The sequence below is a fragment of the Triticum dicoccoides genome, chromosome 2B, assembly GCF_002162155.2.
Source record: "Triticum dicoccoides isolate Atlit2015 ecotype Zavitan chromosome 2B, WEW_v2.0, whole genome shotgun sequence".
In the NCBI taxonomy this organism is placed as follows: Eukaryota; Viridiplantae; Streptophyta; class Magnoliopsida; order Poales; family Poaceae; genus Triticum; species Triticum dicoccoides.
The window spans coordinates 507339446-507351339 of record NC_041383.1 but is presented as its reverse complement, the minus strand read 5'-3'; the positions used below and the strand labels follow the sequence as shown (position 1 = coordinate 507351339).

Sequence of the window (11894 nt, the reverse complement as noted above, 5' to 3'; positions counted from 1 at the left end):
TCACGGGTATATACTATACATACATACATACTATACAGATGGTGACTAAAGTCGGGTCAGCTCATTGAGTACCCGCAAGTGATTCTGACGAGGGGGCTGAAAGGACAGGTGGCTCCATCCCGGTAGAGGTGGGCCTGGGTTCCCGACGGCCCTCGACTGTTACTTTGTGGCGGAGCGACAGGGCAGGTTGAGACCACCTAGGAGACAGGTGGGCCTGGCCCTGTTCGGCGTTCGCGGATACTTAACACGCTTAACGAGATCTTGGTATTTGATCTGAGTCGGCTACGAGCCTATACGCACTAACCATCTACGTGGGAGTAGTTATGGGTATCCCGACGTCGTGGTATCAGCCGAAGCACTTCAGACGTCAGCGACGGAGCGGCGCGCGCCGAATTGGACTGGAACGCCACTAGGCTAGGTCTGCTTTCGACCGCCCTCGCAACGTGCAGGTGTGCTATGGGCGATGGGCCCAGACCCCTGTGCGCTTAGGTTTAGACCGGCGTGCTGGCCTCTCTGTTGTGCCTAGGTGGAGCTGCGACGTGTTGATCTTCCGAGGCCGGGTATGACCCAGGAAAGTGTGTCCGGCCAAATGGGATCGAGCGTGTTGGGTTATGTGGTGCACCCCTGCAGGGAAGTTAATCTATTCGAATAGCCGTGATCTTCGGTAACAGGACGACTTGGAGTTGTACCTTGACCTTATGACAACTAGAACCGGATTCTTAATAAAACACACCCTTCCAAGTGCCAGATACAACCGGTGGTCGCTCTCCCTCAGGGATACGAGGGGAGGATCGCCGGGTAGGATATGCTATGCGATGCTACTTGGAGGACTTCGACCTACCCTCTTCTGCCTGTTGCAAGACGAATGTGACCAGAAGCGTAGTCTTCGATAAGACTAGCTATCCCCCCTTATTCTGGCATTCTGCAGTTCAGTCCACTGATATGGCCCTTTACACATACCCATGCATATGTAGTGTAGTTCCTTGCTTGCGAGTACTTTGGATGAGTACTCACGGTTGCTTTCTCCCCCCTTTTTCCCCCTTTCCTTTCTTTCTGGTTGTCGCAACCAGATGCTGGAGTCCAGGAGCCAGACGCCACCGTCGACGACGACCCCTACTACACCGGAGGTGCCTACTACTACGTGCAGCCCGCTGACGACGACCAGGAGTAGTTAGGAGGATCCCAGGCAGGAGGCCTGTGCCTCTTTCGATCTGTATCCTAGTTTGTGCTAGCCTTCTTAAGGCAAACTTGTTTAACTTATGTCTGTACTCAGATATTGTTGCTTCCGCTGACTCGTCTATGATCGAGCACTTGTATTCGAGCCCTCGAGGCCCCTGGCTTGTATTATGATGCTTGTATGACTTATTTTATTTGTAGAGTTGTGTTGTGATAACTCCCCGTGAGTCCCTGATCTTGATCGTACACATTTGCGTGCATGATTAGTGTACGATTGAATCGGGGGCGTCACAAAGCATGTAGTTCGATTATTAATCACATCTTAGGAGCTTGCAAAGGATGGTATATTTACAGGTGGATATTACATATAATCTCTGCAGAGTTTTGTGTGCTTGAGTAATCTCACAGCAGCACCAGCTATCAAAATTTGGGCATTGGGAGGCCCTATATGGCTGCTGAATGCCATACAAAATGAAGAACCTGAACTGTCAAGAACTTCCCCAGCTTCAGGCAAACGTTTCTGCTCCATTGAGCTACCAGGAAGCAGGATCTACAACCGCTTGTCTCGGTCGTCCTCGCTTGTCTCTGACACTGCTCGCTCGGATGAAAACTCTGGCTCCCCGGATTGCATGCCAAACTTATTGATCATCCACTGAAGAGACTCGATCACCTGCCGGTCATACATCTGCTTCTGCTGCACCATCTCCCGGAACTGCTTGGCCTCGCGCTCCACCAGCGCCTTCTCGTTCCGCAGGCACGCGATCTTGGCCATGGCCTCGTCAGCTGCAGAGGCCGCCGCGCGCCTCTCCTTCTCCAGCTCCTCTAGCGCCGCCTCCTTCAGCCTCCTCTCCCGCACGAGCCGCCGCCTGAGCCGCTCCACGCTGCCCTCCTCCGCGCCGTTCACCTCGCTCGCGATGTCCTCGTCCTCCGTGTCGGCCTCCTGCTCCAGCTCAGAAGCCAGCGACCTCGAAACAGGCTTGTCAGAGCAGCTGCCAGAGCGGGCGCGCTCCACGGTGTGGGCCGAGTTGCCTTTCTTGAGAGCCCGCGCCTTCGTCCCACTCCCACACACGGTGCAGACAACGCCTCTGACGCGCACCGCTTGCACCGTGGCGCCCGCGCTCCCCACGAGCCCCTCCACCGCGTCGCAGCGCTTGCCGAGGCGCCAGACCATGGCGGCCAGGAAGAGCAGGGACATTACGACGAGCACGTGATGCGCGCCCACGGAGCGGGACAGGGCGGCCCAGTGCGCGGCGGAGGCCCACTCGCGGCCGACCTCGGACTCGGAGGCGTGCAGCATCGCGAAGACCCCGAGCGCGGAGCCGACGAGGAAGTAGGCGGCGCCGGCGCCGGGCATGGAGGCGAAAGGGACGCCGGCGAGCGGCTTCAGTAGACCACCGGCACTGGAGATGCGGTTCCAGCCGCCCATGACGACGGAACTGGGACAAGTCCTGCTCCGATTCAGGCGAATAGAATTCTGATTGGGGAGATGGAATCGCTCGGGGCCAGGGCAAATCTTGGAGATCGATCGGCGCGGGGATTTGGGGGAGATGATGAAGAGTCTGGGGGATGGCCAGGAGCTGGGCAGCCGGGGAAGCGCCGCGGCAGTAGGGTTCTAATTCAGTCGAGGAAGGGAGATTTCTTCGGATAAGTTGTGGGCGGTATCGCTGCCGTGTGGGTCTCATGATTTGTGTGGGTCCACATTGTCGGTTCGTGGGTTGCGGGACGCGTGGGGGCCGCCGAAAATGAAGGGACATGGGTAGTCGGTACTACCACTTTGAGGGTTCTTTACTCACACAAGACGCTGACCTTTCGATGACAGGTGGGCTACCAAATACACGGGTCCCACGGGTCCGTGACGTATTTATTTAGGGACTGTGACATGGTTTAGGTGTACTACTTCCGGGAGTGTTTTAGACGAGTTTGAGTTCGGGGAGTGTGTTTTGTACGAGCGGATCTGCGGATGGGAGTATGGGGTTATTTATAAAACAAAATCGTGGGATTTTGGGATCTTTATATGATTATATACTCCGTCTCACAATGTTAAAAAAGTTTTACATTATGGGACGGATGGAGTAGTAGTTTAAACTTGTGAATCTCAAAATCAAGAATCAATATAGACCCAAATAGCTGGGACTCATAGCTACTGTGTCTAGTCGTGACGCCGGAGCATTCAATAAAATATCAAATAATTGTTGATCGGTTGGTATACTATTGCTAGTTGTATGTTTCTATTGCATTGCACAAATGAATACCAATGAATACCAAGGAGAAAATTCTTGGCTCGACCACGGAATGTGCCTGCTACGGTAGAGCGAATGTATTATTGTTTTCTAGAATCATCCACATATTTGAAAGGTTCATATGGTATATGGCTTGCTGTTAGCATCAACTCTTCGCCAGTGGTCATTTTCTCGAGTTTTTAAGGAAAAGACGGGTTGAATGAATACTAAAATGATGGTTGCTTCGTATGTCCAACTTACTGCGAGAAAGGTGAGGTTTTGTGATTTGATGACTCATTATTCATTATTACTGTGGCGCTACGACTAGGGTGACTCTCCCCTGGAGTTCTGCACTCTAATTTGGTGCATGGCACGTGGATCCAGATGTCGGATGTCCCACATGTCGGTGAAAGGAAGTAGAATGGTTTTCGACGACCCTGGAGAATCCAGGAAACATGGGGTAGAGCATATGCACTTTTTTATGAAAGCAAACGTCTCCGCTCTTATGATGGAGTAGTGCCCCTCACCGCTCCTAGATCCTAGCTCTCGCCGGAAGCCACTCCGACGTCAGCGCCCACCTCAACGTCGCTCTGCTTCCCTCCCTCTGCCACCCCCATGGCCTTCCCTCCCCCGTTGGCTACCGGCGCGACTGTGCATAGAGGTGGCTGATAGGTCCTCAACGTATCTATAATTTCTTTACTGTTCCATGCTATTATAGTATCAATCTTGGATGCTTTATATGCATCTAAATGCTATTTTATATCATTTTTTGGGACTAACCTATTAACCTAGTGCCCAGTGCCAGTTGTTGTTGTTTTTGCTTGTTTTTGGCTTTTCAAAAAATCAATACCAAATGGAGTCCAAACACGATGAAACGTTACTGTGATTTTTTTGGACCAGAAGAGACCCACGAAGGTTTGGGAGAAGACCAAAAGAGTCATGAGGGAGCGACAAGCTTACCAGGCGCGCCCCAGGGGACGCCCCCTGAGCTTGTGAGCCCCTCGTGGAACCTCTTGACCTAATTCCGCCTCTATAAATTCCCAAATATTCCCAATATACTAGAGAGCCACCCGAAACATTTTTTCCACCGCCGCAAGCTTCTGTTCTTCTGCGATCCCATCTGGAGGCCTTTTCCGATACTCTCCCGGAGGGGGAATCGATCACAGAGGGTTTCTACATCATCATTGTTGCATTCCGATAATGTATGAGTAGTTCACCACAGACCTACAGGTCCAGAGCTAGTAGCTAGATGGTTTCTTCTCTCTCTCTTTGATCTTTAATACAGTGTTCTCCTATATTTTCTTAGAGTTTTATCCGATGTAATCTTCTTTTGCGGTGTGTTTGTTGGGATCCGATGAACTATGGGTTTATGATCTGAATATTTATGAATATTAATGGAGTCTTTTCTGAACTTTATTATGCATGATTGTTATAGCTTTGTATTTCTCTCCGATCTATCCATTTGGTTTGGCCAATTAGATTGATTTATCTTCAGTGGGAGAGGTTCTTTGTGATGGGTTCAATCTTGCGGTGCTCTATCCCAATGACAGAAAGGGACAAGACACGTATTTGTATTGTTGCCATTAAGGGTAAAACAACAGGGTTTATTTATATTGATTGGGTTACTTTGTCTACATTATGTCATCTTGCTTAAGGCGTTACTCTGTTTTATACTTAATACCCTAGATGAATGCTGGATAGCGGTCGATGGGTGGAGTAATAGAAGTAGATGTAGGCAAGAGTCTCCTACTAGATTGATAACATTGGTTCTAGATGAATGCCTATATACATGATCATTGCCTTGAATATCATCATAACTATGCGCTTTTCTAGCAATTGGGCAACAGTAATTTGTTCACCCACCGTATGCTATGTGTTCGAGAGAGAAGCCTCTAGTGAAAACTATGGCTCCCGGGTATACTTTTATCATATATAAAAACAGAGAAATGCATTGTTGCAACTTTCTATTTTATTTTATCTTATCTTTGCAATTTATCTATCTACCACTACGAGATTTAATCCTTCCAAGTAACCTCCAAGGGGATTGACAACCCTATTGTTTGCGTTGGGTACAAGTATTTGATTTTGTGTTTGCAGATGCTGTTCACAAGGCTTTCTGTGAGTCTCCTACTGGATTGATAACATTGGTTCTTAATTAAGGGAAATACTTATCTCTATTGTACTGCATCTCCTCTCCTCTTCGAGGAAATCCCAACGCAGCTCAGAAGTAGCAGGACGAATTTTTGGCGTGGTTGCCGGGGAGACATCATCAAAACCTATCAAGTACCTTCGCACAAACTATTCTCTACTTGCTCTTATTTTATTTTTCTTTGCCTCTCGTTTTCATCTCCCCCACTTATATTTTTCTTTACAAAAATACAAAAAATATTTTTGTTTGCTCGTTTGCTTGGTTTGTCGCTATGTCTCAAGAAAACACTAAGTTGTGTGATTTTTCAAATACTAATAATAATGTTTATTAGTACTCCAATTGCTCCTCCCGCCACTGAGCGGAGTCATGTGATATTAATGCCACTTTGCTAAATATTGTTATGAAAGAATTATTTTCTGGTAGTCCTAATGAAGATGTTGCATCCCATCTTAATACTTTCGTTGAATTATGTGATATGCAGAAGAAGAAAAATGTGGATAATGATATTGTCAAATTCTAATTATTTCCGTTCTCACTACGAGACCGTGCTAAAACTTGGTTTTCATCCTTGCCTAGAAATAGTATTGATTCTTGGGGTAAGTGTAAGGATGCTTTTATTGCCAAGTATTTTCCTCCCACTAAAATTATTTCTCTTAGACATCAAATTATGAATTTTAAGCAACTTCAGCATGAACATGTTGCACAATCTTGGGACAGAATGAATTAATGATAAGAAATTGTCCCAGTCATGGTTTAAGTTTATGAATGATTATACAAAAAATTTATGCAGGACTAAACTTTGTTTCTAGAAATCTTCTAGACTCTGTTGCAGGTGGAACCTTAATGGAAATTGATACGTCCATTTTGCATCATGTTTTCATACTGTTATTTATGATATTTTTATCAAAATAATACTTTGTGGTGCAATTCTATGCCTTTTCTCTCTTAATTTGCAAGATTTACATGAAGAGGGAGAATGCCGGCAGCTGGAATTCTAGAGTTGAAAAAGCTATGTCAGAGATACCTATTCTGCACAACTCCAAATCAGCTGAAATTTCACAGAGAATTATTTTGAAATATATATAAAATATTGGAGAAAATAAATACCAGCGGAGGGCCACTAGGTGCCCATGAGGCACCTAAGCGTGCCCACACCCCTAGGCGCACCCTGGTGGCTCGTGGGGCCCCTGGCCAGCCTCCGAGGCCCATCTTCTGTTATATGAAGCCATTTGCCCTACAAAAAAAATCAGGAGAGGACTTTTGGGACGAAGCTCCATCATCTCGAGGCGGAACCCTGGGTAGGAGCACTTTTGCTCTTTGGCGGAGCGATTTCGCCGGGGATACTTCCCTCTGGGAGGGGGAAATCGAACCAGTCGACATCACGAACAACCCTCTCATCGTGGGAGGACCAATCTTCATCAACATCTTCACCATCACCATATCATCTCAAACCCTAGTTCACCTCTTATATTCAATCTTTGTCTCAAAACCCCAGATTGGTACCTGTGGGTTGCTAGTAGTGTTGATTACATCTTGTAGTTGATGCTAGTAATTGGTTTATTTGGTGAAAGATTATATGTTCAGATCCTTGATTATATTCAATACCCCTATGATCTTGAACATGAATATGATTTGTGAGTAGTTACTTTTGTTCTTGAGGACATGGGAGAAGTATTATCATAAGTAATCGTGTGAATTTGGTATTCGTTTGATATTTTGATGATATGTATGTTGTTCTTTCCCTTAGTGGTGTCTTGTGAATGTCAACTACATGACACTTCACCATACTTGGGCCCAAGGGAAGGCATTATGGAGTAGTAATTGGATGATGGGTTGGTAGAGTGACACAAGCTCAAACCCTAGTTTATGCGTTATTCCGTAAGGGGCTGATTTGGATCCATATGTTTCCCTATGGTTAGATTTATCTTAATTCTTCTTTCGTAGTCGTGGATGCTTGCAAGGGGGGGTAATCATAAGTGGGAGGCTTGTTCAAGTAAGAAAAACATCCAAGCAGCGGTCGACCTATATATCAAATTATCAAAGTAGCGAACGTGAATCCAAACATGATGAAAGTGACTAGATGAAATTCCCGCGTGTCCTCAAGAACGCTTTGCTTATTATAAGAGACCGTACCGGCATGTACTTTGCTACAAAAAGGATTGGTCTACCTTGTTGCACCTTTATTACTGTTACTACTTGTTGATCATTAGAAATTACCTTGCTATCAGACTATCTGTTACCGATAATTTCAGTGCTCGCAGAAAATACCTTGCTGAAAACCACTTGTCATTTCCTTCTGCTCCTCGTTGGGTTTGACACTCTTACTTATCGAAAGGACTAAGATTGATCCCCTATACTGTGGGCCATCAAGACTCTTTTGTTGCTCCATAGCTGGGGAGTGAAGTGCCTTTGGCGAGTGGAATTTGGTAAGGAAAAATTTATATTACGTGCTGAAATTTACTGTCACTTGTTACTATGAAAGTAATCCTTTGAGGGGTTTGTTCAAGGTATCTTCATCTTGACTGGAGGCACAAAGATTTGCCCCTCAACCTACTAAACCTACTGAAAATATTTATTATGAGATTCCTTTGGGTATAATAGAGAAACTGCTAGCTAATCCTTATGCAGGAGACAGAACAATACATCCTGATATGCACTTAATCTATCTGGATAAAGTTTGTGGATTATTTAAGCTTGCAAGTTTATCTGAAGATGGAGTTAGTAAGAAGGTTTTCCCTTTATCTTTGGAGGGAAAGGCATTAACATGGTATAGGCTATGTGATGACATTGGAACGTGGGATTGGAACCGATTGAAATTGGAATTTCATCATAAGTTTTATCTTATGCATCTGGATCATCGTGATCGGAATTATATATATAATTTTTGGCCTCATGAAGGAGAAAGTATCGCTCAAGCTTGGGGGAGGATTAAGTAAATGATGTACACATGCCCCAATATGAGCTTTCAAGAGAAATTATCATACCGAATTTTTATGCTCGGCTTTCTCATAATGATCAAACCATGCTTGATTCTTCTTCTACCGGTTCCTTTATGAAGAAAACTATTGAATTCAAATGGGATCTTCTGGAAAGAATTAAATGCAACTCTGAAGATTGGGAACTCAACTAAGGTAAAGAGTATGATATGAAACTTGAGTTTGATTGTGTTAAATCTTTTATGGACACCGATGCTTTTCATAAGTTTAGCACTAAATATGGACTTAACTTTGAGATAGTAGCCTCTTTCTGTGAATCATTTGCTACTCATGTTGATCTCTCTAAGTAAAAGTGGTTTAAATATCACACCCTATTAAAGAAAATACCGTTATAGTTAAAGATGAAGCTATCATTTACAATGTTGATCCTGTTGTGCCTACTGCTTATATTGAGAAACCTCCTTTTCCTGTTAGGATTAAGGAACATGCTAAATTCTCAACTGCAGTTAACAAAAGTAATATCAGAACGCCTAGACCCTCTGGACAAATTAAAGTTGAACCTAATGTTGCTATGGTTAAATATCTCTTGGTTGACAATATTGATGGGCATGTTATTTACTTCTGTGATGAAGCTACTAGAATTGCTAAACCTGATCCTAAAGATAGGAATAAACCTGTAGTTGGCATGCCTGTTGTCTCTGTTAAAATGGGAGATAATTGTTACCATGGTTTATGTGATTTGGGTGCTAGCGTGAGTGCTATTCCGTTTACCTTATATCAAGAGATTATGAATGATATTGCACTTGCTGAGATAGAGGACATTGATGTTACTATTAAGCCTGCTGTCGGTGTCAAAACCGGCGGACCTCGGGTAGGGGGTCCCGAACTGTGCTTCTAGGCGGATGGTAACAGGAGACAAGGGACACGATGTTTTTACCCAGGTTCGGGCCCTCTCGATGGAGGTAAAACCCTACTCCTGCTTGATTAATATTGATGATATGGGTAGTACAAGAGTAGATCTACCACGAGATCGGAGAGGCTAAACCCTAGAAGCTAGCCTATGGTATGATTGTTGTTCGTCCTACGGACTAAAACCCTCCGGTTTATATAGGCACCGAAGAGGGTTAGGGTTACACATAGTCGGTTACAATGGTAGGAGATCTACATATCCGTATCGCCAAGCTTGCCTTCCACGCCAACGAAAGTCCCATCCGGATACGGGACGAAGTCTTCAATCTTGTATCTTCATAGTCCAGGAGTCCGGCCAACGGTGATAGTTCGGCTATCCGGACACCCCCTAATCCGGGACTCCCTCAGTAGCCCCTGAACCAGGCTTCAATGACGACGAGTCCGGCGCGCATATTGTCTTCGGCATTGCAAGGCGGGTTCCTCCTCTGAATACTTCATAGAAGATTTTGAACACCAGGATAGTGTCCGGCTCTGCAAAAAAAGTTCCACATACCTCCGTAGAGAGAATAATATTTACACAAACTCAATCTGCTGACGTATATCGTGGCGTGACATCACACCACGACCAAGCCTTTATTCGAATCATTTTTACTGTTCCACCTCAGCGTGTTCAGCGAGGCGGTTTCCTTGGCAGGTCTTGTCAAAGCAGAGATCGTGTCCCCTTATTCCGGGATTCTCATCAATACGGGTGTGGGTAACCCAACCGTGCCATTGATTACGGTGCTTGGGGGATAAGCGAGTTTTACCAGACTGGTGGGGACGCATAGCTTTGTCCGCCCATATAAGGGGATAAGGATCCACCCTTTCCATTTACGCCTTCTTCCTCCTTTGCTTATCCATCTCCGCGCACTCGAGCTCCAACGCCCAAGTCCGCACATCCCACCTCAACATTCTCCGGTCATGTCAGGAGCGGGAGGCAAGTGGATGGCCTCCTCCGTCACGGAGGGGCACATCAAAAAGTTGAGGAAAGCCGGATACCTGCACAACGACATTGCGCACCGGCTTCCAGACGAGGGGCAGCTCGTCCCCACCCCCAGGCCCCATGAGAGGGTGGTGTTCCTCCCCCATTTCCTCCACGGACTGGGCTTCCCACTCCACCCATTTGTCCGGGGGCTCATGTTCTACTACGGCCTGGATTTCCATGATCTGGCCCCGAACTTCATCCTCAACATCTCGGCATTTATCGTCGTGTGCGAGGCCTTCCTCCGCATCAAGCCCCACTTCGACTTATGGCTGAAGACCTTTAATGTCAAGCCGAAGGTGGTGGGTGGCCAGCAGGCGGAGTGCGGAGGCGCCATGGTGGGCAAGATGCCCAACGTTATATGGCTCGAGGGCTCCTTTGTGGAAATCATCAAAGTGTGGCAATCGGGGTGGTTCTACATCACCGAGCCGCGTGACCCTGAATGGGCAGCAGCCTTCGAATTCCGATCTGGCATCCCCACACGGCTCACCTCCTGGAAAGAGAAGGGCCCGTCATGGGGTAATTCGGAAGAGGTGACCGGACTCCAAACCTGCGTCCAAAACCTGATGGACAAGAAGGTTAAACTCGTCAACGTAGTCCAGGTCATGCTCATCCGCCGGATCCTCCCGTGCCAACAAGGGGCCTTCAACCTGTGGGAGTTTGATCTGGCACAGCACCGAACCTTGAGCAGGCTCTTCGACACTACGTACGAAGATGCCTGGAAGGTGTTGTTCAAGGGCGCCGAGGCTCCCGCATCCGCTACCGAAGATCGCGGATTCAGCTCGCAGCGTCAAGCCAGCGAGGTAAGCTATTTTACCCTTTACAGGACACTTGTTTTTCATAGTTTGACTCTATACGGGATCTGAACTCCCCTACCTTTGACAGGCCTGGCAGAAGACGTCCGGGCAGGTTGACTGTCCGACTCCCTTGCCAGAAGACCCAGCGGACGCCTGATTGACAGGGCTGCTGGTTCCGGCACCTCACGTGGTGTCGGAGAAGAAGGCCAAGAAGAAGGCCACAGGAACTCGAAAGAGTTCCCGGCGCCAGGTGTTATCGGACTCATCGTCCGATGACTCTGAGGCGGACTCCTCCCGCGAAGACGAGGAGGAGGAAAAAGAGGCCTCTCCCCCAGCGGGGAGAGAGAAGAAAAGGAAGGTCGCCCCAACTGGGGAGGCCGGAGGGTCCAAGAAGGGAAGGACCCTTCCTCCGGACTACTCCACCAACGCCGACGACGGCGAAGAGGAGTGGCCACCGAGGGATAAGCCCCCAGCGACATCGTAAGTATCCAGATACCAGAATAACTCATGGCGTTTCGTTTGTCGTATGGAGTCTCCTAACGCCGAATACAACCCTGCAGCCCGCCCAAGGACGGGCTTGACACTTCAATGAGTGGCTCCCTGGCTTCGTCGGACGTGAATAGCACTTCACTTCCGGCCGCCTCCTCTCCTCGCGCTGCGGACGATGCTGAGGTTGGGTCCCAAAAG

General features: G+C 47.2%; 1 protein-coding gene across 1 annotated transcript; it reads right to left on the bottom strand.

Annotated features, from left to right (window-relative positions):
• Positions 1 to 1464: 1464 nt before the first annotated feature.
• On the bottom strand, positions 1465 to 2812 carry LOC119364522 (protein FLOURY 1-like). The gene has a single exon (XM_037630002.1). It carries the CDS (start codon positions 2600 to 2602, stop codon positions 1727 to 1729), a length of 876 nt encoding a protein of 291 aa, XP_037485899.1. The 5' UTR covers positions 2603 to 2812; the 3' UTR covers positions 1465 to 1726.
• Positions 2813 to 11894: the final 9082 nt, after the last annotated feature.

Coding starts and splice junctions, on each gene's coding strand:
- LOC119364522 (XM_037630002.1), bottom strand. CDS start 2,602: ATGGGCGGCTGGAACCGCATCTCCAGTGCCGGTGGTCTACTGAAGCCG.